General features: G+C 36.7%; 1 protein-coding gene and 2 long non-coding RNA genes across 3 annotated transcripts in view; 1 reads left to right on the top strand and 2 right to left on the bottom strand.

Annotated features, from left to right (window-relative positions):
- Positions 1–9527, bottom strand: part of LOC115436173 (uncharacterized) — a 29875-nt gene extending 20348 nt beyond the window's left edge. The window contains exon 1 of the long non-coding RNA XR_003937785.1: positions 9517–9527. This is a non-coding gene — a long non-coding RNA (uncharacterized LOC115436173). The remainder of the gene's footprint in view (positions 1–9516) is intronic.
- A 2019-nt stretch (positions 9528–11546) lies between these two features.
- On the top strand, positions 11547–15567 carry eny2 (ENY2 transcription and export complex 2 subunit). The gene is made up of 5 exons (XM_030158935.1): positions 11547–11796; positions 11915–11992; positions 13553–13623; positions 15004–15078; positions 15246–15567. The coding sequence occupies exons 2-5, from the start codon at positions 11925–11927 to the stop codon at positions 15320–15322; spliced, it is 291 nt and encodes a 96-aa protein (XP_030014795.1). The 5' UTR covers positions 11547–11796; positions 11915–11924; the 3' UTR covers positions 15323–15567.
- A 2249-nt stretch (positions 15568–17816) lies between these two features.
- On the bottom strand, positions 17817–26675 carry LOC115436172 (uncharacterized). The gene is made up of 3 exons (XR_003937784.1): positions 26665–26675; positions 18476–18479; positions 17817–17903 (listed from the first exon to the last, which is right to left on the bottom strand). It is a non-coding gene; the product is annotated as an uncharacterized LOC115436172 (long non-coding RNA).
- Between the last annotated feature and the right edge of the window lie 582 nt (positions 26676–27257).

Genomic DNA, 27257 nt, shown 5'->3' with positions numbered 1-27257 from the left:
TCTGGCGATGATCAGCAGTCGGGTTGGTGTGTCTTCACCTTTATAAACCATCAAAATATGCACCATTATAAGGAAAGGTACATTTTTGTGCATAATATACTCACCCAGGTACTGGAGGGTTAATACTGTGGACATATTTCCTCCACGTTCTCTTTTTTTTTTTTCTTAAAGAGACTGAGAAACAAATATCCTCCTGAAACCCAGTAATGCATTTTGTCCTCTGTAGGGGACAACATGTTCACCGTTTTACTTAAAAATAGCTGTCCATTGCAAAGGACATTCCATTAATGAATAAAAATAATTTCAAAAATGCATCTGAAAAAACTGTTGCATTATGCAGTTTCCCATCAAGATAACTGTTTAATGTATTCACTCATTCATTCATTTTCTGAACGTGCTTTATCTTCACTAGGGCCACAGGATTGTTTAATGTAAACTATGTTTTTTTGTTTTTTTGTTGTTTTTTTTACATTGTTTATTGTAAAAAAAAAAAGTTCAACTTTCCTTTTCCTGGGTCCCAGGAGGATATGTAACTTCATTAAAACTCAGACTAAAGGTGACCTGAGACAGCTGCCCTGTTCTATACGTAGATCAGACAGAACTCTATTGATCCCTCGGTCATATATGTGGTGAAGACTTCAGTTTTTAACAGGTTTAACTGTATTGTTGTCTTCACTTAGAGTCTGTTTTTACAGCAGTAAACTAATGAAAACGACCAACCAGTGTGTTTGCATAACAGTACGATGCCACATTGACGCCGTGTGACCTTTAGACATGTCAAACATTATCCACTTACACATTTGTGTGAATTTTTGTCACAGTAACAAAAAGTTAAAGGTAAAAACATCACCTCTGATGAACTAATCTGAGTCTATTTCTTGAGTCTATGTTTCTTTTGCCACATTTGTTGAAATTCATTGAAAGCAGAGGGGCCAGACTCATTTGAGTTCAGGTTCCACATTCAGAATACTGTGAATTCCACTGGATCAAGCAGTCAAATAACAGGCAAAGAAACAGATGAATTAAAACACACATTTCTCTTTGTTTTAGTGTGAAAAAGTAAAATTATTATGGACATTCCATACATTATGGAAATATGAATAACCTAAACAACCACATACAGCCTGAGAGTGCAGTTTCAACAATAGTCTGTCTTATCTTATTAACAAGAGAAGAGAAGAGAAGAGAAGAGAAGAGAAGAGAAGAGAAGAGAAGAGAAGAGAAGAGAAGAGAAGAGAAGAGAAGAGAAGAGAAGAGAAGAGAAGAGAAGCCTTTAAACCCTAAACCTAAAATGGTCCACCACAATTTTTTTTTTTTTTTCTTATTTTAACGATAAAAAGTTTAGAAAATATGCTGTGAGCCCATTTGCCCATTTTTCCAGAGCACTTTTTTCCTCAGATCCTTCAAAATCTAGCAATCATACACTGTAAAAAATGACTGTAGAATTAACACCAAAAAGTTGTAAAATTGCAACATAAAAAAACTGTAAGTGACAATACAATGCAAAGTTGTTTATCTGAAAAAAATGTTGTTTTAATGATTAAATCAAATATAGCTGTAGTTCTTACAGAAGGAGTATGTGAACAAAACCAGATTTGTAGATAGAAATTATGTATTTCTAATGTTTTTACAAAATAAAACTACAAATTGGAAAACAATGTGCTACCGTTTAAATTGCAAAGACCATAAGAAATTACGGTGTATTTGCTTTTTTAAATTAGTGTATTTTTTATAAAAAAGTTAGAAAAAAGTAAACATTTAACAATTTAACATTTTAAACTTGTACATTAATGGGTTGGTAGAGTTGGTAGAGCGACTCATCCAATAACCAAAGGGTTGGTGGTTCGCATCCTGGCTCCGACTGTCCATATGTCCAAGTGTCCATGGAAGACACTGAACCCTAAATTGCTCCCAGTCAGACCTGGTGGCTTTGGAGAGTGCTTTGGACACCATGAAGGTGTAGAAAATGCACTACATAAGTGCAGTCCATTTACCAGTTAAATCCACTGTCAAATATACATTTAAAATGTTAAATCTACATGTTACTCTGTAAATATGTTTACAGTTGGATGTGTTTTTAACAGTATTGTTCTGGTAACCATACCTGCCAGTTTTTTTCCGTAAAAACAACAGGATTTTTTTTTTTTTTTAAAGTGTACTAATAATATGGCTTCTTCTCCAGATTCTACTACGGGGGTGAGTGAAATTACCGTAGTGACCCTATAAAGCCTATAAAGTGCAACGTCTCAGGTTTCAGAAACCGATGGAATTTTTCTAGTTGCACAAACAGTGAAAGAGTTCCAGCCATCCAAACTGCATATGTGCAGGGTGTGTCACTAGTCGCTCTTCCATTGACCCTCCAATTGTGCAAATATAACTTGCGCATAAAAATTTACCTAATAGAAAAACAACAATTTCGCCAAAAGTCTCATTTTTCAATTAAATGTTTTTGCACTGGCAAGAGGTGGTTTTTCGGGCATAGCACAATTGGTATATTACACAAAACTGCAATGGAAAGAGCTTTTTTGGAAAGAGTGAGGAAGAAGAAGAAACATGTCGCTGTATGTGTGGACACACCAGGAAACCCAGTCATTTTTTAATTTAGTACGAGATAGAGGGGTAAAATATAATAATAATAATAATAATAATGAATATATCTGTAAATCAACACCATATTTACATTCATCGCCATGTTTATGGAATGACTTCTCGTGTCATCTCGCGATAATAAATAAAGAAATCGTTGCATTTGGGATTTAATGGAAAAACTGACATTATGCACTTCTGTTTTTTCGACATTTAGTAAATATTGGTAAAGTTTTGCGTAGATGTCCAATGGAAAAGAGACTAGTAATGACAAGACAGGTTTTAAAAAGATAAGATAAGATAAGATAAGATAAGATAAGATAAGATAAGATAAGATAAGATAAGATAAGATAAGTATTGATAGGATCAGTGGATCAACAGGTATTGAACAGTTTACAGCAGTAGATGGTTTTAGTTGCCAGTGGATGTTTGGGTCTTTAAGGGTTAATGTGCTGTACCTCTAAACTGTTCATGACAATGGGACAGATGGACTGTTGGACAGATGACTGAGAAACCACAGGGCAGAGGAATAAAATACTGGTCTCCACCCTCGACATATTGCAAGGCTATAAATGAAAATGACAGCCGACAGAGGCCAATAAAAATACAGATATACAGCAAGAAACAGCAGGAGACCAGGTCAATATACAACGGGGGACGGACACAAATCCTCACCAACAGGACGGTGACAAATTAAAGCAGGAACCATAAACCAGTGTGAAGAGTCCTGGGGCGGTGTTGACCCACCCTGAGCCTCCAGGACGCCTTCAGTGGACCTGAACCCCATGAACTCAGTCCAGAACTGGCGTTCGGTGTCGAACCAGGTCCAGGTTTGGTGACCCTTCATAGAGGCCCTATAGATCAGAGGTGTCCAACATACCAAAACCGGCCCGCCAAAGGTTCCAATCCAGCCTGTGGGATGAATTCCCAAAGATTCAGATTCTTTTATTGTCATTCAAACACGTGTAACCCTTTAACCCCTGACGTGTCTGTGGTGAACATTCTGAATGTATTACTTATTTTAAATATTCATAAAAATTCAATATTTAACCCTTTCATGCATATTTGTGGACACATAGTTTGAGCTCAATTTCCAAAGGATTATAAAGGCAATATTCTCCAAACCACATGGGGGCAGTCTCTATGAGCATTACAATAAAAAAAAGGATCATCTGAGGAGGTTAACTTTATGAGATCACAGAGCAGTCCAAATTCTACAACTAAGACCCAGCTGGGGGTTTCCTGTCCATGTTTGTGGACAAGAGTTTCACAGCTTTAGACAAAAAACCCAAACAAACTTTTCACCACAAAGGACATTCCAAAAAAAAAAAAAAAAACATCTGAAAAAACTGTTGCATCATGATGTTTCCAAAAATAGGCAATTATTTAATTTTAAAAAGTTCAAACTTGTACTTTCCTGGGTCTCAGGAGGTTCAATATCTTCTCAATAAAACCATTTTTTTTTTTTTTTTAAATTCAAAATGCATTTCAACTTTTATTAATTTTGAGAAATAAAATCAATCTACAAAAAAATCTAGATACTTTTTTTCATCATTCATGCATGAAAGGGTTAATTGGAAAAATTTAAATATGTGCTGATGGAGTAGACCTTGTTCTTTCCATAGACATCTGAGCATGCTCAGTTCGCCCCCTGCCGCCTGTGTAATGGGGGTTAGAACACAGAACGGTGAGCAAGACTGACTACAAAAATAGGACCAATGGCCCTGTAGCTTACCGGCCAAGTGAAAAGCTTTGGGAAATGTATCCAGATGCCATTTATTATCACCCAGTTCTGTGTATTTATTCTCTTACAGATATAGCCCATGTTTTGGTCATATTCCAATCAGATCTGTACAAAATTCAAATTCCAACTTGATATCATTGATACTGATTTATTGGATCAATCCACTTCCTATCTCTTATAATGGGAACACTTTTCAAAGTTGCAAAAAATCCAGAATCAGATCCGGATCCAAATAATTTCTATACCTTGTGTTGACATCATCATACAGAAGCTGTATACCAAGTTTGAAGTCAATCAGAACTGGAGTTTTGGAGAAGAAGACGATTGAAATGTTTTCCCCATAAGAGCCCATGTTAAATTTTCTGTAAGTTCCCAGATCCAGAAGAAGATCCTGATCCGCATGTGGACATGATGTTTTGGTCATCTCCCCATCAGGGCTGGACTGTAGAAATTTACACTGGATATCATTTATATTTACTGAGTTATTGCATCCATCCACTTCCTATCTCTTATAATGGGGAAATTTTTCAAAGTTGCACCAAATCCAGAATCAGATCCGGATCCAAATAATTTCACTAACTTTTGCTGACATCATCATAAAGAAGCTGTATACCAAGTTTGAAGTCAATCGGAATTGTAGTTATGGCCTGTCGGCTGGTAAGCTAAAAATGAGACAGTTTGGGCTTTTTTTTTTTTTTTTATATAACATTTTCCTTGTAGTTTGCTGTTTTTTGCAGTGTTGTGGTGATTTTCCTTTATTTAGTTTTGACCCCCCCCCAAACCATCTGAACCATCCTCCTGGTGTATCTACCACTCATGCACTCGCCCACTTGTTGAGAATATGTTGAGGGATGACTCATCTCACTAATCATATCACTTCTGTTTTTCTGTCGCTGATGGTTTTTGCTCTGCTGGGCTCTCACATGTGCATTCGTCTTTGTAATGAGGGGTTTATGCGCTGCAGAATGCCTTAATATCCCTCTCTGTTTCACTGTCAGCGGAGGATTCTGGACGAGCGCGTCCTGCGTCCACGTCCTCTCTCACCTGCTCTCCTCTCCCTCCTTACGTATCACCCTAATGCATGAGCATCACAGTCTCCAAATGTCTTCGAACCCTGTTTCCTGAGTTTCTTCCCCATTGATCGATGTCACTTTAGTCACTGTTCCGATTGAAACACAAATCAGCCGAGCTCTGATTGTGCAGCTGTCCTTCCTCCAACAATAGACGACATCACAACAGGGATAAAGGATGGTCAAAGGGACGGCTAAAGCTGATGTAAATCTGTACTACGTTAAGTATTTCAAGGGTGTATTAAGGGTATATCCATCTTTAATCCTCTTTAAGCCTTTATAGGCTCCCATTACAACAGACCACTTAGATTTCTTTATGGTTTTTGTTTTCAAAAATCATCAGAAAATGTCTTTTTTTGTCAATTCTTTTGCACCTTTTTTCATGAAGAACTTAACTTTCAATATCTGTCCATTAGTTATCATTATTATATGTAATAAATGCTTAAAACAGTGTTTTATAGTAAAAAAATTAATAGATGGACCTGAATGTTTTTATGATATTTATTATTAAAATTAACTGTCAGTGTTCATAATGAAACGTTATGTTTATGTTTTTATGTTAATGTGTTGGGTAGAATACACACTTTGTCTTTTAAATTTACTTTCTTTTTAATCTAACTTATTTTTAGCTCTTTATACTCTGTATTTATTTATTTATTCATTGTTGATGTGGTTATAACTTTTTCTGTGGAGCGGTGACCATGTTTTGAATTTCCCCTTGGGGATTAATAAAGTAAATCTGTCTATCTATGTTATGAGATTATGGAAATATACTTTCAACTCTTACATATGCTCAAACATTTTAGTTTGTCTAGATCATTCTGTGTCTATGTTCTAGCTTCTTATTTTCAGTTATTTCTTGTCATTTTTAACCTGTGATCAATCAACTATCAATGACCTATACTAACTGGAACAATACAGACAAAAACAGTGAAAAAAGGCAAAAAAAAATCCAGCAAAACTCATGACAACACACACTAGTAGAACACTCCAAAACAGCACAATGACAGTTTTATACATGGTGGGGAAGCAAAATTTACAATATTTTGAGGCAGGGATTGAAAGACAGTGTATGACCAATTAGTTTATTGAAAGTCATGAGAATTTATTTGCCACAAGAAAATTGACATAATAGAAAATGTTTTTATTCTATGTGTCCTCCTTCTTTCTCAATAACTGCCTTCACACGCTTCCTGAAACTTGTGCAAGTGTTCCTCAAATATTCGGGTGACAACTTCTCCCATTCTTCTTTAATAGTATCTTCCAGACTTTCTCGTAATAGTTTTGCTCATAGTCATTCTCTTCTTTACATTATAAACAGTCTTTATGGACACTCCAACTATTTTTGAAATCTCCTTTGGTGTGACGAGTACATTCAGCAAATCACACACTCTTTGACGTTTGCTTTCCTGATTACTCATACGGGCAAAAGTTTCTGAAAAGGTATGGATAATAGTGTTAGGTATGATTATGACATCAATATATGTTTGGTTTCAAAACAAATGACATAGTGCCTGCTGAGAAAAAACAACTAAATGTTCATTGTAAATTTTGCTTCCCCACCCTGTACAATTATTTAGAAGAATTCACCTCTAAAACCTTGTTAAAATGCTGTTAAAAGTAATAAAAAATCTTCCATCTCTCTCTCGCCGACTGCACTCTGCCGCTCTCTGCTCCGCCCACTTCCACCCCTCCCCCACAGCCAATGTAGACCTCTACCTTAATGTGTTACAGACCAATAGAAAGAACCCAATCTCAGCTTTCAGATGACATTTGGATTTTATCAATAGCATAAACAGTTCAGTAGTTACAGTCATTTGAATGAATGCAAAACCGGAGACACAGTCGTCCATAAAAGGTTAAACAGAATATTCATACAAATATGACATCACATCTTATGTCAAAGACGTCCTTCAGATGGTCCATTGAAATCAAATGCTGCTCTAGAACCTTGACAATTCTCCTCTTTCTTGTCCATTGTAACCATATTTCGCCACAAAATGATAAAATTACAGCTGAACTGGGTCTGACTGGGAAAAAGAACAATAAAATAAAACAAGTGGTTCCAGGCACAACAAGCCCCGCCCCTCACACATATTGTATCTTATTTTGGCATCGATTCAGCTGATGTCATCATATCAATTGCTTTTTTTATATGTGCCAAGTTTTAAGTAAATTAGAACAAAATTGATGTTTTTACAGACTTGAAATTTCTCCCATTATAAGTAAATGGGAGAAAAAAAAAAGATTTGAAAAATTCCTAAAAAATTTAAACTTTGACCTACTTTTCCCAAAATGTAATGACATCTATTCTGGGTCCCTGGCAATCTAAAAACCCAATTTGGTATGAATTCAACCAATAGTTTTGCTGCTTAAGTGTTAAACAAACAAACAAACAAACCAAACCCAAAACAATACCCCTTGCCTCCTTTTCGTACTACGTAAAAAATAGAATAAAATAAGTGAAGTATTGAATGTTGACATAAACACCTACTTTTTCTGTAATTTTTTTTATGCCATTTCATTGTTTAAATCCTGAAGCTAAAGTAGGTTTCCTTACTTCAATAAATCAACAAATAAATGTCATTTATTTGGACTGTTTATATCCAGTGGTGTTCAGTGTCTTGTGAAACTAAGATTACTTTAAAAAGGCTGGACTCAGACACTTGTGTGATCTATTTCTGTGTCTCTAAGGGTAAAAAAGCTGCCGTTCACATGCTCTGCTTCCTATCCAACCCCACAGACATGCAGATTAGTCCACTCACCTTGGCCCTGGGGTCACAAACAGACCTTCTGTGCATGTTTTCCTCCTAAAGCAGTGAAGATTCCCATTGAATCCATGTTGAACGTCAGAGTAGAGACCAGAAGACGGCACACGTTTGAGAACACATTACCATTTTTGCACGAGTTAAAAAAAGCAGGACCTGTCAACGTCAATGGTACGAAAGAAAAGGTCAGGGGTCAAACAAAGACCAAAACAGACTAAGAGATAAACATCTAGACCAGGGACGTCAAACTCACTTTCTTTCAGGAGCCAATGAGAGTCCAACCTGCGCTCAAGTGGGTCGGACCTGTGTAATAATAGAATAACGGCCCATAATAGCGTAATTCCTCTAGTGCAGTGGTTCTCAAACTTTTTACAGTGGAGTACCCACGAAACGTACTTTTTTATCCAAGTACCCCCAACTCTCACTTCAACATTATTGATTGAAAAAATGAGTCAAAATTTGTTCCTGTGCCAAAGGTGTCTGTTTATATTTTCAAAACCTTGTAAACAAACAACGTATATTTAACAGTAATATATGAAGTAAATTTAGTGCAAAATATAAACTGATAAGAACAATCAATTAACTGGTTATTAATTAATAAATGAACCTTTCATCGACCACAAATATTTACTTAACTACTTAAATAAACTCATCTTGAATAATTTAAAATAGAAATGTTCTTCAAATGTTACCAAAGCTTAAACAAGATGATAAAATTAGCAGTGTCAGTTTTAGTATACTATCTGAATGTATTTATTGCGTTTTAGATTTCAGTAGTAGTTGTTACTATTTATTTCCTATTCAGTACATGATGAATTATTTAACCCATAAAGACCCAGTGCTACTTTTGTGTCTGTTCCTATGTGAAATTTTCTCCATATCTAACCTTTCTGAAGTGATTTATTACCATTTATTATAATATTACCTTTTGTATTTTTGCATTTTGTCAGTATAAATCGTGTATTTTCCTGTATTTAATTCACTGATCGTGTTGATGTTCATAAAACCTCAGATTAAAGTTGAGGGTTATTAAATAAAAAACAGAGAAAACTGAAGAAAAAAGGACTTTTTCAGTCAAATCTCTCATTAACTGAACATAAACCCAGTGTGTCCATCCACTGTCACTGATCCAACTCCATGGGTTTTACTGGTGAATCAATGTTGTAGAAGATGACCGTGTTTCCACGGTAACTACGGAGCCTCTGAACGTACATATGGAACGTACATATACCTGATGACCATGAAAAGATGAAGAACTGTATTTTACACCAATTATTTCCATGGATTGATAGGATTAGTGTATCAACAGTTGTTAAACAGATTAGATCAGTAGATGGTTTTGGTCTACAGTGAATGTTTAGGTTTTGTAAGTTGACAATGATAAATAAATGTTCATATTAAAAAAAAACAAAAAAAAAAAACCCCGACAGACATCAAGACAAATGACAACAAAAATATGTAAATAGACACTTGTTTTATTTATTTATTTATTTATTTATTTATTTAAGATATGGAACTGATTTAAAAAAATGTCCAGCCTTCTAATGAAATAATTTCCTAATTATTCAGAAATTGTACAGTCTAGTTCAATTTCTACCAGGATTTTTTTTTTTTTTTCATTTTACACCAATTATTTACATGTAATGACAGCTTTCAAGTTTTTTTGGTCATTTTTTCCTCATTTTACCAGCATTTTGTCCTTTTCAATGCTTATTTTTCCTTAAACTGGTCTATTTTCTCAATTTAAACATATTTTCTACATTTTTCCATGAATAAAACATGATCATGAAAGGATGTAAAACTGCATTTTACACCAATTATTTCCATGTAATGACAGGTTTAGTGGATCAACAGGTATTGATGGTTTTGGTCTTTGATGGTTAAAGACTAAATGCAGGTTCTGAATGTTATGAAATGATGAACTGCACATTCTTCAAGTTTGTTCATTTCCTCCTCATTTTATAAGTATTTGTTCACTTTTATACCACATTTCAAGGGGGGTTTTTTTGGTCATTTTTTCCTCATTTTACCAGCATTCGTCCTTTTCAATGCTTACTTTTCCTTAAAATGGTCCATTTTCTCAATTTAAACATATATTCTACATTCGTCCTTGAACCATGAAAAGATGACAAACTATATTTTACACCAGTTATTGACATGTATTAATAGGATTAGTGGATCAACAGGTATTGATGGTCTTGGTCTTTGAACATTAAAGACTAAATGCAGGTTCTGAATGTTATGAAATGATGAACTCTGCTCATTTTTCAAGTTTGTTAATTTTCTCCTCATTTTATAAAGATTTGTTCAGTTTTATGCCACATTTCAAGTTTTTTTTGTTCATTTTTTTTCCCTCATTTTACCAACAGTCTGTCCTTTTCTATGCTTATTTTTCCTTAAAATGGTCCACTTTCTCAGTTTAAACATATTTTCTGTATAATTTTGTGAACAAAACATGACCATGAAAAGATGAATAATTGTATTTTACACCAATTATTTACATGTAATGATCGGATTTGTGGATCAACAGGTGTTGATGGTCTTAGTCTTTGAACGTTAAAGACTAAATGCAGGTTCTGAACGTTATGAAATGATGAACTGCTCATTTTTCAAGTATATTGTTCATTTTCTCCTCATTTTATAAAGATTTGTTCAGTTTTATGCCACATTTCAAGTTTTTTTTGTTCATTTTTTTCCCCCTTTTTCCCAACAGTTTGTCCTTTTCGATGCTTATTTTTCCCTAAAATGGTCCACTTTCTCAGTTTAAACATATTTTCTGTATAATTTCGTGAACAAAACATGGCCATGAAAAGATGAATAATTGTATTTTACACCAGTTGTTTACATGTAATGATCGGATTTGTGGATCAACAGGTATTAAACAGTTTAGATCAGTAGATTATTTTGGTCAGTGGTAGATGTTTGGGTCTTTATGGGTTAAAGTATTTTCCAAACAAATTTCAAATACCCCTTGGACGTCTTGCAAGTACCCCTGAAGTACACGTACGGCCATCTGAGAAAGACTGATTTAGTGGACTACGGCGGTGTTTGTCCACAGCTCAGCCTTGTGTGTCAATCATATCTCCAACTAAAATGACTCAAAATGGTTCAAATGAGTTTTCAGATGAATGTGGAGGTTCATCTGTTCCAAACACAGCTGCATCGTGTTGTTACAGATTAAATGTCAAATCATATCAATAGATGCAAACCAGAATCTACACCGATATTAAACATGAAATGAGGAAAAAATACGCTCAACCTGCTTTGTCACAAATCAGGGTTACATTTATTAACGGACACCGCCGCTGTGTGGTGTTTTATTTTACTGCAGTTCGTGACTTTGTCGGAACCTTTGTTTGTTGTGTGGTGTTTCCGCCCGGAACGTTTAACCGGACGGTACAAACCCGGAAGTCACAACCATAAATAGTCCGTACTACAGAGCATTAATCTAAAGTGTATATTCTTTAAAAGTAAAGTAAACGTATAGTTTAGAGTGAAACGCGTTTGGTTTCAGTTAAGTTTAATGGACGCATGCGTGTTTTGTTGAAGCGCAGGGTTTTTTTTTTCCGTAACTTTTTTTCATGTGCGCCACATAGAAGATTGGTTTGTGAGTCTTTTCTTCGTCCTTGTGAGTGAACATTTAAGACTTTTCCTCCGTATTTTAATAAAATACTGGTTTTACATCAAGTTAAAGCTCGTGTCAGCCAGATCACATGATACAAACAGCTGTTTTTGTTGTTGTTTAGGTCAAATAATATGAGTAAAGAGGCCAGAATGAGGGCGACAATTAATCAGAAACTGACTGAGATGGGAGAACGAGAAAGGTGAGAAATAATACATCACACATACACATTAGACTCAAATCCTCCTGAGACCCAGCAATGCATGTGTGTATTCTGTAGGGGACAGAAGTTTGACAGTTTTATTTAAAAATGTTGTCCACTGCAAAGGACATTCCATTATCCTCCAAAGACAAAGTACAAGGTTTTTTTTTGTTTTTTGTTTTTTATTAAATAAAATAAGTGCCTATATTGGAAACATCATGATGCAACAATTTTTTTCAGATGCAGTTTTTAAATTTTTTATAGAATGTCCTTTGTGGTGGACAGTTTTCTTTTTTTTATGTATGAAATTGTGAAACTCTTGTCTACAAATGTGGACAGAAAACCCATAGCTGGGTCTGAGGAGGTTTTAAATAAATAAATAAATGTACCTGAAAAAACTGTTGCATTATGCTGTTTCCAATCAAGACAATTGTTTAATGACTGGGATACTTTACTGACTGTGATACTGTAACTAAACAGGATGGAATAGTATTCTCAGTGTTTTATGTTCATTCTTTGGGCTTCCCTTTAACAACAAGATTTGTAAGAAGTAAAGATATTATCAGAAAGTACTTATCTTTGTTAATTTTACACAGTTGTGGTTAATATTACATTGAAAAACAGCAGTTACATGGGTCAACTACACCTGAAAGTGTCTGACAGTTGGGATAAAGTTTCCTCATGATTATATTTTGAGTTGATATCCTCCTGAGACCCAGGAAAGTGAAAATTTTAGCTTTTTTACTAAGAAACCTCAAATTTTCACTTTCACTTTTTTTTTTTTTTTTTTTTTTACAAAAAAAAGCTACAATTTTCACTCTCCTGGGTCTCAGGAGGATATCAACTCAAAACATATGGTAATCATGAGGAAACTTTATCCCAACTGTCAGACACTTTCAGGTGTAGTTGACCCATGTAACAGCTGTTTTTCAATGTAATATTAACCACAACTGTGTAAAATTAGCAAAGATAAGTACTTTCTGATAATATCTTTACTTGTTACAAATTTTGTTGTTAAAGGGAAGCCCAAAGAATGAACATAAAACACTGAAAATACTGTTCCATCCTGCTTAGTTCCAGTATCACAGTCAGTGTCAGTGCATGGCAGTAATTCAAACAAACTACATTTCTACCCCTGGAGAAATGTAGTTTATGAAACTACAGCTTACTTTATGGGTTCATTATTTTCTTACTTTTTGGATGTTACCTGATGAGAGAACAGGACAAGATTATACACAAAAAAAAACACTGATACAGACCTTGAAACAGAAACAGACCCCCATGCCAACTGTTTCATATACCTATGATTGTATTTATAACTGTAATGTGTTATTTTTACATTGTCTTAAAGGTTTGTCTGCCTGTTTAATAGACTGTGGATTTATTGTTATGGTTCTATCTCTGTATTAACTGTTGGTTGCCTGTCCAGAGACTACAGATGCAAATTAGCTGTAAGCTAACTCTGGTGCATTTGGAAAATTGTGTGTTGTCCCTGTCAATTAAACTAAACTAAACTGACCATGTCAGTGGAAGTCTGATATATTTGCCTTTGACTGACAGACTAAAGGAGCTGCTGAGGGCTAAACTGACAGAGTGTGGATGGAAGGACCAAATGAAGGCTCACTGCAAAGGTAATGATGTGCCAAAACTGAACAAAATCACACAGTTTCACAAGTCAAACTACAGACCTGATGCATAACATGAGTAATAACAGGCTCTGTAGGATTGTCCTGTTTTTTATTATTATCATCATCATCATCATCATCATCATTAATATTATTATTATTATTATTATTATTATTATTATTATTATTATATACAGCTCATATTCTTCATGTTTGTCAATTATATTCTCACATTTAACCCATAAAGACCCAGTGCTACTTTTGTGGCAGTTCCAAAATATTTTTTTTCCCTCTATATTTCCATTTTCTTACGTGAATTAATTAATTATAATTATATTAATTAATTAGAATATTATCCTCTGTGTGTTGCATTTTTCAGTGAAAATCAGGTATTTTCCTGTATTTAATTCACTGATCATCAAGGTTAAGGTAACTTTATTTCTACTCATAGGTAGATTTGTTCTGCAGTAACAGGAGAGGACATCTATCTGCATTATATAACATTAAAACAAAACGCAGACACAGAGGACAATAAAAAATACACAAGGGCAAGTGCTCAGAGGTTCACTGATCTGGACTCAGATAAAAAATAAAATAGCAAATAAATTACAATACCAGGACAAAGAAACTATCAAACTGTAGTCACTAGATGACTTCAGTAAAAGGTTCATGTAGATGTTCATTAAAGTTGAGGGTTATAATATCAGAAACGCAGAAAACTGAAGAAAAAGTGACTTTTTCAGTAAAATCTCATTTAATTGAACGTAAACCCAGTGTGTCCATCCACTGTCATTGATCCAACTCCATGGGTTTTACTGGTGAATCAATGTTGTAGAAGATGACAGTGTTTCCATGGTAACTACGGAGCCTCTGAACATCCAAATGGGTCATATCTGATGACCATGAAAAGATGAAGAACTGTACTTTACACCAATTATTTCCATGTATTGATAGAATTAGTTCATCAACAGGTATTAAACAGTTTAGATCAGTGGATGGTTTTGGTCGTCGCTTGCTGTTTGTGTCTTTATGGGTTAAAAGTCAAACCTAATGATTCTTCTGTATTTTCCAACGTGATATTCAAATGAGTTCAGGTCAGAGGTCATGTTTGGTTATTCTATGGAACTGTATATGTATTAAAGGCACTATTTCAGTATTATATGCATGAATGATATAGAAGTTCTTCTGGAATCAAAAATTCAACTATTTCTGAGTAAGTCTACGAAAGTGGGATAGGTAGGGACAGAAAGGACACAAACCCTTTAAATCAGTTATAGGAGCGCTTCTTAAACTTTTGTAGTGACTTTAAATGCACCTGCTGGATACTGACTAATACCTGGATGGGTCAGTGTCTGTAATAATAACTATATGTGTGTGTATTTTCAGAGGTCATCAAAGAAAAGGGTCTGGAACATGTGACGGTGGAAGACCTGGTGGTGGAGATCACACCTAAAGGCAGAGGTAGAACATCTGCATCTTCACACACACATGGAAAAGGGATGAAACATGATCTGAGTGGGATGTTATTTACTCCACAAACGGCCTTAGAGGGGAATCAGGACAAGGTTTCATTGATCTGTGTTTGTATGAGACCCAGTTCTAACCGTGGTTCTGTTACTGTTTTTCAGCTTTGGTTCCGGACAGCGTCAAAAAAGAGCTTCTACACAGAATAAGAGCCTTTTTAGCTCAACATGCCACAGTTTAGTTCATCTGCTTAGACCTGCCTCAGCTACCATAAAGGATTTATCACAAAGATTCTATCAATGGATTTACTCAAGTTTTGTTTTTTTTTTTGTTTTTTTGTGTAAAATGTTGGATTTTGACTGATTTCACCGAAGTGTTCAGTTCTGGATGTTTTTACTAAATCTGTGGCCGTTCTTTCATTTACATGTTTTGTAAATGCTCCACATTTTTCTGCTTTAAATAAAGTTGTATTATTGTTATAAGTGAGTAGTGATGTGTTGTTTTTTTATGACTTGAATTTTTTATTTCTTTTTTTCCAAACATATCACATCATCACACATCAAATACTAGCATTAGAGCACAGGTATTAAACATGCGGCCCGGGGGCCAAAACCGGCCCACCAAAGGTTCCAATCCAGCCCGCGGGATGAATTTGCAAAGTGCAAGTTAGGGCATCAAACTCAAAAATAATATCATAATAGCCTATAAATAATGACAACACCAATTTTTTCTCTTTGATTTAGTGCAAAAAACATTAAATTATGAAAATGTTTACATTAACAAACTATCCTTTAACAATAAAGTGTGAATAACCTGAACAAATATGAACAACCTGAAATGTCCAAAGAAACTTAAGTGCGATTTTAACAATTTTCTGCCTGTTACTGAATGTTTTGTGCCTTTGTAGATCTGACCTGTAATGCATATGTATAAATGATAAATCGAGGCATAATATTGATAAAATTGTACTTATATTTCTTAGCAAATTGTGTTTTTTTCAGGTTATTCACATCCTTTTGTTTGGATAGTTTGTAAATGTAAATATTGGCATAATTGAATGTTATTTTTTGCACTAAAACTATTTGGAGTTGTCATTATTTATTGGCTATCATGCTGTTATTTTTCTGGTCCGGCCCACTTCAGATTAAATCGGGCTGAATGTGGCCCACGGAAGAACATGAGTTTGACACCCCTGCATTAGAGCGTCGATAAATTACCCACCCATTCATCTTATATGACAGTCTTTCATATGCCGCTACTTTTCCAACTTCTGTCGTCCACTCCTGGAACAGAGGTTCTCCATATTTCTTCCAGTTCCTTATAATTTGTCGTTCAGTCATTACAACAGTCTGTAGTAGTGATGTTTTTTAATGCATTATATAAATAAATAAATAAATAAATGAAAAACATCTTTAAAATTTTAGAAACTATAGTTGCTTTAGTCCATGGGGTCTAAGTTCAACTATTATAGTTTGGAAGTCATTTTAATTACTTTTAGTGCTCATCACTGTGGTTTTACATTAATTAGGTTTAACACTACATGTAGTTTGGTTATCATTGTAAGCCTGTGGTGCAGATTCAATGTGAAGTTAATGTAGGAAGAATCAAATTTAACTAAATGACTTTTCACAGACCTAATGGTTTCTACTGAACTTCAACAACACTTTGATTTAAGTTTTTTTTAAACTGTTAAATTGTTTTTTAAATTCTAATTCTGGCTCAGATTACCCTACGATGGACTTTCTTTGTGGTTTAGGATCTTGTCCACAGGTCGTTGGTGTTAATCGGGTTCACCTGCCGTGTTTGTCCTCCCCTGGCTGTGATTGGTCAGTTCTCCTCCCCTGGCTGTGATTGGTCAGTTCTCCTCCCCTGGCTGTGATTGGTCAGTTCTCCTCCCCTGGCTGTGATTGGTCAGTTCTCCTCCCCTGTCAGTGTTAGTCTTTAAAAGGAGCTGGAGTTTCCACCTCAGTGGGTTCTGTTCTATCCAAACCTCAACATCTCCTCTGGGTTTTCATTTGGCAACTTTCCATCCCTTTTGTGCCCCCCCTCCCCCCGCTGCACCTGCAATAAATCAGTTCAGAAACAATCACAATCAAGGTGTTGGAGTCACACGAGCAGTCACTGAAACACAAGAAAAAACCAAACGACAAACTCCTGCCATTTTCCTCAACTCTAGGAGTCATGACTTTGTGCCAGTTTGGCTGTGAAATAATTATTCTTAAAAAGTCTTACATTTAACCTGTACAAACCCCTAGGACCCCTGTTTCTTGGTTTTACCCTTTTTTTCTGCAGTTTGTTAGTTTCCAAACTTGCAACCCCTGTCCATGCTCTGTTGGATTTAGTTTTTTGGGGGAAACATAACAGTTGCAAAGACAATGTAGTTGATGTGAAGATAATGAATATGAAATCAATAAAATAAAGCAAGGAATAAGAAATGGGCTGTGACAACTTTTATACTTTCTAACACTGTAAAATGTTCAGTTTGATACAAATGAAGATGTTTATTCGAAGAATTCTAATAAAAATAAGTCACAGTACAACATTCCTTCACTTGAAATACTTGTACATGTACTTTATGCTGCTGCCAGTATTAACGTCACACCTGCTCCTTCAAACAAAGACTAATAATCAGGGTTCCTACAGGTTTCTACAAGTTACATTTAAGACCTTTTTAACCCATAAAAACCCAAACATCCTGTTCTGACATCATCACAACAATGTACAAATGGTTGGATTGGACCTGGTTTCATTCTCTGACTTGGTCGTCCATCTTGGACAGTGATCCTGCCTGATCTGGACCTGATCTGGACCTGATCTGGAACCTGAACTCATGGTCAGTCTGTGAATCCATGGATCCTCTTCTCCATAAGTAATACCTGTGAAGTGGGGATGGATTTTTGACAGTAGAGTCACGCTGGCGAATTTGTATTCATGATGGAGAAAGTGCAATCGTAAAGTTGCATTTCGTGTTTGTAATTCTCGATGTCAAAACGTTTTCATTCGTATTCTGATAAAATACCCCCCACCCCACCTTACTGCATCTTTACAGACGAACTACATCTGCAAACAGACGTCCATCATCCCTGGTGTATCTAGATCCTGTCCGTCTGTCTCCCTCACTGTGGTTCTCCCTCAGGTTTCTCTTTTCCCTCTGGGTTTTTGGAGTTTTTCTTTGCTGAGATGGAGGGTCTGAGGACGGGGGATGACCAGGACATTAATCCATTTCCTTCATCTACTGTTTATTTGACTGTTGTTTGTTTTTCATATCCAACTAATTCTGTAAAGCCCTATGAGGAAACCTTGTTGTGATATAGGGCTGAACAAAAAACATTTAATTGAATCCATTTTATGTACAATTGAACTCATTCAAGAGTTTACAAATATTTATTTTTACCCAACTATAGACTAATATGCACACATTTCTGTCTTATGCACATGAATATTTTGACACCAACCTTACCCCATATTGATTCTTTTACAGTGGAATGAAAACGTGAATTGCAGTAAAAAAAAAAAACATAAATGCCAGTTCTTTACATTCGAAGGTTCTCCGTTTTTAATGGATCGAAGTATGATTTAGTGATTAGCTTTAGCATCGATTTCTACAATAGCCTCAATATCCCAGAATCCTCTGGGGTCATAATGGAAAATAACCGCCAAAATTCTAGATCATTAAATCTACAAAAAAGACACATTAAAATAACTCAACTCCGACAAATTTTACTCTTAGAAGTTTTTAATTAACTAACTGGAGACTTGTGATTGGGTAGTTTCACCCATTTCCATAATTTTTACGATAAAAGAGTAAAATTCAGCTACGGAGGATTACACGGTAACCATGGTTACTATCCATTAGAGACCCAAATTACCCATAATCCTTAGCACGGCCCTTTAACTGCCAAAGAACCACAGGTGAAACTTTAAAGGCGTCACAAAATATAACATTATTTTCTTAATTTATCGCATACCAGCTTAAAAATGAACAATGACAGGTGGGACAACAGTTCTCTTCATTTCTAGATCCTCCAGTCAACCTGACAAACAGGACAAAAGAGAATTTTAATGATGGAACTGGGCTAGCGTAGCGGAGCCAGCATAACGGTTTAAACAACCAGTAAGCTCATGGAGTGGTAAGGTTGTGTTGTTGCCTCTGATGGGGTCAATAAAACCCTTCAGTAAAACCTCTTTGTTTCTTTTCTCCGTCCACATGTTGAACTACGTGGGTTTGTTTTGTTGAAGCGTCTCTATAGTTACACATGCACTATGTCTAATTGGTAATGGATTACATTTGGAGGGAGAGGCCGTGAACCCAAAACAACGCAGCCCTCGGCACGAGCAGCACATGAGTGGGTAGTGAGTGGGTCTGGTCACCCACCCACCCGGAGCCCGGTGTGTTTTCTTAGCCGAAGGACCCGCTGTGACATCAGCCCAGGTGACAACATGCTGATATACAGTGCTGTTGGGAAGGCCAAATGTAACGCACCCTCCCACATACCCCCCCCCGCACACACGCTCTTTTAATGGCCTACATCAATCCCCATGTTATCAGCAGATCTCCCCGGGCCCCCACATATAAAGGTCTGCACACTGCACCACAGACCAGCGCTGGATAGAATTACCTCTGATGCAATTTATTATCATACAGATTTTTATTTACTTTCTCACTCTGCTTTCTCAGCTTTTCTCCATCACTCAGGACCCGCGCAGCGTTGCCGAGGAGCTGAACAGTAACCAGACGACTCTGCACATAATTAAAAACGCTGAAAAAGTCAACTTGTGCAAATAAAAGGAAAACCCGATTTTCGAAATCCCATTCTCCTCTTCATTTTACTCAGGGTTGGACTGGTTAGATGTGGCAGGAGGGGCTTAAAACGACCCTAAAACACACACACACTGTAAAAAATAAGTTGTTGTTTCAATTTAAAAATATGAGCAAAAAGGGCTGACTTCAATATTTACATCAAATGAACAAACACAACTGGTTCTGTTCAAATTCATGACGTTTTCTCAATGGAATACCCCTTTTGTGTGAACCTGTGTCTTTGTTTTTTGGACCCAGAGTTGTTAGTTGAATTATTGTGGTAGTTGTTTGAACTTGAAAATGTATTAATTGTATATATTAATTGTTTCTTGCTGTTTTTTTTTTTCTTTTTTTTTTTTTACAAATTCTTATCTCACAGAATCATTTAAAAGCTGACCAAGACATAAATAAAAATGTAACAACGATTATTATTATTATTATTATTATTATTATTATTATTATTATTATTATTATTATTATTACGACAGATCAGCTGCATTAGTGTCAGTTCAAAAATACAAAGTTCAAACTCTTTTTCTTCCATAATTTGAAACAATTAAAGTTCATACAGTTGAGGCAACTTCTTAACAAAATTAATGCTTAAGGTGCTTTGATAAAATGTATTCCCAGCTTCAAAACAACTGCGACGATAAGTTCACGGCTGGAAATATAATCGTCCATGATGTATTTGGACGAAACATCACCAAAATGTGATAATGCAGGGCTTAACTCCGCCCACTCTCCTGAACTATCACTGAACTTAAGTCGACAGAATTTACTGAGTTTTTCAGACAACGGTTTACAAGTTAAGAATTGAGACATTTTTAACCCATAAAGACACAAACAACCACTGATGCCCCAAAATGTAAAGAATTGGAGTAAAATGCAGTTTTACCTCAATTATACATGAATAAAATGTACAAAAACTTGCAAAATGAGCAAAATACTTGAAAAATAAGGGGGGGGCTAAAAAAAAAAAAAAAAAACCCTATGAAATATGGCATGAAAGTGAGCAAATCCCTCTTAAGTTAGGAAAAAATGAACAAAATGCTTTTAAAAAATGAGGATGAATTCATCATTTCATAACATCCAGAACCCTGTATTTAGTCTGAAAACCCTCAAAATCCAAAACCATCTACTGATCTAAACTGTTCAAAGGTGAGGGAGACTTTCGTTACTAATTTTTCATCAAATCTGTCAAACCTCAGTCATATCCTCATGAATCTGTCTGTCTGTCTGTGATTACTCACCTGAATCTCTTGCATTACGGTGAACAGTTTCTTAGTGCCGTCCACCATAAACAAACCATGTGTTTACAAACAGAGCCGGGAGGTAACTCGGGCATCTGAGGAATTTTGTTGCGACATGCACTGTGGGAAAGGGAGGTTCGTGAAGCCACCTCTGACAGCGGTAGCGGCAGCGTGACCACATGATATTATATGGATGAAACAAACACAACGCGGAAACGGCTGAAACACGGAAACGGCTGGAGGATAATGCATAGAGGGAAGGGAGCTCCTGCCGTTTCTGCGTCGTGTCTGTAGCAGATGCTGCTGTCAGGCGGCTGTGCGAGCCTCTGTTTCCCACAATGCACGTCTCGACAAAATTCCAAAGATGCCCGAGTTACCTCCCGGCTCTGTTTGTAAACACATGGTTTGTTTATGGTGGATGGCACAGAGAAATTGTTCACTGTGGGTACGGTTACATGATGTTTTTTAAATCCGATTTATTTTTCCAGAAGAAATTAATTCAGAACTAAAGTATTTCTCTTCTGTTTACATGGAAATATTAAACCCGAATAAAGGCTTACATGAGGTATTAATGAGGTAGATAAGTGAGCAAAAGGGTTTGCGCTGCAGTGCTCACGTTACCTTGTTCTCGCAGCCCTTCCTTCACCGTTTTAGCTTTGCATTAGTTTTTATTTCCCAAGATTTTATTCCTGCAGTAAGTCACATCACCATGATTTGAGCCTCAATCTGTGATCATATTGACCCCAGCGGACTAAAGGAATGATTAGGGAGGACTGAATTTCACAAAATCACTCATAAAATACAACGGATCACCCATAAAAGCCTGGCTACGTCTGACCATAGGAATGAAGTGATTATGCTAAGCTAGGCTAAGCTAAGCTAACAGAAGGGCTGCGAGAACAAGGCAATCGGTGCACTGCAGTGCAAACTGATTAGCCCACTTATCGAACTCATTAGTGCATGACAAATGAATTAATAAAAAAAAAAACAGGTGATGAACTCTTCCTTCAGGGTTTTCCAGGCTGGTAGATCCCATCAGAATAGCCCACTGGAACGGTTTGGTAAGACTAGACTGCATTGCATATTCTTACGCCAGCGCAGAATGTGTGCGTCATCACGACAGGATAAGACAACGAGCATGTGCAGAATGGAAGGAATAAAGTCCAAACGGAATAAAGGGTTTACATGTCCAAGGAATAATTTAGTTCAGAATAAAAAGGTGATTAAACCAGTGACTTTATTCGGGTTTAAATTTAATCCGAACTATTCTTTTTCAACTGGAATAAGGTGTTTACATGGGCATCTGAAATAGGATCTAACGTTTATTCAGATTAAACCAGGAATAAAAGTTGTCATATAAATGCACAGCGTGATGCAAGAGATTCAGGTGAGTCATGACAGACAGACTTACAGATTCATGAGGATATGACTGAGGTTTGACAGATTTGATGAAAAATTGCTCACGAAAGTCTCCCGCACCTTTAATACCTGTTGATCCATTAATCTTAACAATACATGTAAATAATTGGTGTAAAATACAGTTCTTCATCTTTTCATGGTGATCAGATATGACCCATTTGGACGTTCAGAGGCTCTGTAGTTACCGTGGAAACACCGTCATCTTCTACAACATTGATTCACCAGTAAAACCCATGGAGTTGGATCAACGACAGTGGATGGACACACTGGGTTTATGTTCAGCTAATGAGAGATTTTGCTAAAAAAAAAAAAAAAAAGTCCCTTTTTTTCAGTTTTCTCTGTTTTTGATATAATAACCTTCAAGTTTAATCTGAGTTTTTATGAAAATCTACATGATCAGTAAATTAAATATTGGAACATACCTGATTTTTCACTTCAAAATGCAAAATACAGAGAATAATATTATAATAAATGGTGACAAATCACTTGAGAAAAGTTAAATATAAAGAAAAATTTATTGGGAACAGACACAACAGTAGCGCTGGGTCTCTATAGGTTAATTTATGTTTTTGTTTTATCACAAGTCCAGTAATCAGATGTTGTTCTAACACAGAATAATACAGTATGTGAACAGAATAAATGGGGCCAGTTGTATTTGACAGTGCAGAAGTATCTGAGAGTGAGGAGGCATTCGAGGTAGCCTGGGACTTTTTCATTTGGTGGCGTCCTGTGAGGCAGCCTCCCAATGAACCGCCATAAGTCAGGCAACAACAAAGGGCAGGAGTGTCCGGACCGTAGAAAAGTCAACATCAAGCTGCGTCCGAGAAGCACTGAATGACATTTAAAAGGAAAACATAAACACCTTCAGTGTGTGCATGTAGGTGAGTGTGTGTAGATGTGTTCCCTGCCCTGGAGTTGGACCGCTTCAGCCTGATAGCAGCTGTGTCAACAGGCCACGGAGCCAAAGCCTGGACCTGGACCAGGACCAGGACCAGGACCTGGACGCCCGGTCCCATAGGTGCTCTGCGCTCCTCTGTCCAGTCAAACGGGCAACATCCAAAGATCATAAACACCCCCTGAACACCAACTTTCCTATTTGACGGCTCAACTTCCACTCTGCACCCCCACTCATCATTAACATAATAATTTTATACACACACACACACACACACCTACACACACACACACACACACAAAATATACACACACCACACTCATGCCAACACAGTACATCTGACCAGCATCAGTATTTCCAGCAGCAACTTCTTAACCCTTTATCGGGCAAGTGACTATTTTTGGTCATTTCCGCACACATTACAAGATAGTGACAGTAAGAGTTCCAGAGAGTCCCCAGTCTCAGGTCTAATGTGGTCTCCAGGGTCTGTGAGGTCCAATGTGGTCTCCAGGGTCTGTAAGGTCCAATGTGGTCTCCAGGGTCTGTAAGGTCCAATGTGGTCTCCAGGGTCTGTAAGGTCCCCCTCTGAGGTCACATGTGGTCTCCAGGGTCTGTAAGGTCCCCCTCTGAGGTCCAATGTGGTCTCCAGGGTCTGTAAGGTCTAATGTGGTCTCCAGGGTCTGTAAGGTCCACCTCCGAGGTCCAATGTGGTCTCCAGGGTCTGTAAGGTCCACCTCTAGGTCCAATGTGGTCTCCAGGGTCTGTCAGGTCCAATGTGGTCTCCAGGGTCTGTCAGGTCCAATGTGGTCTCCGGGGTCTGTCAGGTCCAATGTGGTCTCCGGGGTCTGTCAGGTCCAATGTGGTCTCCGGGGTCTGTCAGGTCCAATGTGGTCTCCAGGGTCTGTCAGGTCCACCTGTGCTTTGTTTGGTTCCATGCAGTAATGGAACTAATGTAAGGAATGATGTTCAAAGGGGTCATGTGGATGTGGACAGGGGTCTGGACCAGCACACATGGGGGTCTAATGGGACCAAATACATGTTCTATAGTTGTAATATACATGTTCCTTTCACCTTACATACATTTTTGTTGTATGTTTTATATTTACTTCTTGGATTTTTTTTAATTTTATTTTTATTTTTTTGCCACTTATGGGTAAGGAACCAAATATGGTAACTTCATTAACCATGATTTTGTACGTAACATTAAAACATTTTGAAAAATTTCACAAAAGTAATAAAGTCTTGATCTATCCAATAACACACTAAGGTTGTAATTTTGAATTTCAGAGTATTTCTATGAGTGAACTATAAAGGGTTAACTGCTCTGTCCCACTGTCTTGTGTCAGTCGGTCGCTAAGGCGTCATTCAGACTGCAGGTAAATGTGGCCCAAATCTGATTTTTTTTTTTTTTTGTCCATATGTGACCTGTATCCGATCTGTTAAAGACAGTTTGAAGCACTAATCTGACCCAGACCACTTTCATATGTGGTCCTAAATCTGACCCAGACCACTTTCATATGCGGTCCTAAATCTGACCCAGACCACTTTCATATGCGGTCCTAAATCTGATACGGATCTGATATTTTCCAATGCGACTTCAGTCTGAATGTCCAGGTCGCATTTATCCGACCTTTACGTCATTGAGCTTTTATGAACATCTGTATGATCAGTGAAATAAATAATGGAAAATAGCTGATTTTCACTGAAAAAACACAAAAAACAGAGGATAATATTGTAATAAATGGTGATAAATAAGAAAGATTTAAGAAATAAACAAAGAAAAATTCATTTGGGAACTGCCAAACAAGTAGCACTGGGTCTTTATGGGTTAATTTCTCTTTTGTGGGATCAATAAAGTTGATGTTACATAATTTATTGGTATTTTTGACACATTAAAATACTTATTCATTATCATCTTCACTATCATTTACTTCTTACTTTTTTAAAAATACTGTCAGGCTCCGTTCAGACTGCAGGTAAATTTGGCCCAAATCGGATTTTTTCACCCATATGTGACCTGTATGTGATCTGCTAAAGACAGTTTGAACAGCACTAATCTGACCCAGACCACTTTCATATGTGGTCCTAAATCTGATATGTATCGCATATTTTACAATGTGACTTCAGTGTGAACGGCCAGGTCGCATTTATCCGACCTTGGTGATTAAATGGTGATTTAAAAAAAAAAAAAGACTTAAGAAATAATCAAAGAAAAATTCATTTGGGAACTGCCAAAAAAGTAGCACTGGGTCTTTCTGGGTTAATTTCTCTTTGGTTGAATCAGTAAAGTTGATGTTACATAATTTATTGCTATTTTTGACACATTAATGTACTTATTCATTATCATCTTCATTATCAGTCACTAGTTACTTTTTGAAAAATACTATTAGGTCATGTTCAGACTGCAGGTAAATTTGGCCCAAATCTGATTTTTTCGCCCATATGTGACCTGTATCTGAGCTGTTACAGACAGTTTGAACAGCACTAATCTGACCCAGACCCCTTTCATATGTGGCCCTGAATCTGATATGTATCTCATATTTACCTCCGCCAAGGAGGTTATGTTTTTGCCAGGGTTTGTTTGTCTGTCTGTTTGTTTGTTTGTTTGTTTGTTTGTTTGTTTGTTTGTTTGTTTGTTTGTCTGTCTGTTAGTGTGCAACATAACTCAAAAAGTTATGGACAGATTTTGATGAAATTTTCAGGGTTTGTTGGAAATGGGATAAAGAACAAATGATTAAATTTTGGTGATCAGCCTTGGCGGAGGTCTGCGCTCTCCGAGTGCTTCTAGTTTACAATGCGACTTCAGTGTGAACGGCCAGGTCACATTTATCCGCCATTTACATCACTGAAATGTAACAAAAAAAAGTAAAAAAAAATTCGTAAAAATTTTTAAAAAAAAATAAAGTTGTCCTCTGAAGAGGGGTGATGGCAGGTTGAAAAAAAAAACAAAACAAAAAAACAAAGATCATAAACACCTCTCTCACTGTGCAAACATGAGGAAACAGAGGCTGGAAACATGTGGCAGGAACATATTCATATTCCCAACAAATGTTGCAGCAGAACGCCTTATTTAGGCTCCGAGTGCACCTGCTCCATGAGATAATAGTCTGAGATGTGAAATACTGCGTCCAGAGCCCCGGTCGTATGCACTCGTGTATAAATCTCTGAATGTTTACAACAGTATTTCTGACATTCGGAATTTATAGGACACTGCTTACGCTTTTGTGTCTCATATATCTCTTCCTATCTTTCTTATAATGCGAAGGGCAAAGGCATTGCATAAGCAGACAAAGGGTCAAAGAGGGTGTTTCAAAGCAAAAAAAAAAAAAACAAAAAAAACAGGGGGCCATGTGCTCCTACAAATTCCCAAGACCCAGTGTGTGCAGTTGGCCCACTTTACTGTCAACATGTGTGAATGCCATGCTCGATAAATTTCTCTTTGAATTCCCTCAGTAGAATTTATGAGACGTGCAACATGGGGTTGCAACTCTTTTGAAGCCTCCACACTTGCAGCACTTGACGCCGTTTACATTCTCATTTCGAGGAAGGAGAAAAAAAAGGAGAAACGTGGAGATGCTGGCACGTAGCATCCTGCAGCGTAAAGACTTTTAAATGTATTTACGCTCCGTTGTGTCTCTGAGGATCTGTTTTCTAGGCACTAATGAGGCCGAGGAGCCGCTTCCATTCTGTTATTCCTGGCATCGGTGCACCGGTCGTAGGCAAAACCACTCCTTTTCCCTCTCGGTAGCCCAGTGCAAATAATAAATAAGAGGAAATACATCATCCCTTTTTTCAATCCCAGAGCCAGGAG

The sequence above is a fragment of the Sphaeramia orbicularis genome, chromosome 16 (assembly GCF_902148855.1).
Source record: "Sphaeramia orbicularis chromosome 16, fSphaOr1.1, whole genome shotgun sequence".
Classification (NCBI taxonomy): Eukaryota; Metazoa; Chordata; class Actinopteri; order Kurtiformes; family Apogonidae; genus Sphaeramia; species Sphaeramia orbicularis.
Note: the sequence above shows the minus strand (reverse complement) of the source record. Positions and strands in the feature narration are given on the sequence as shown.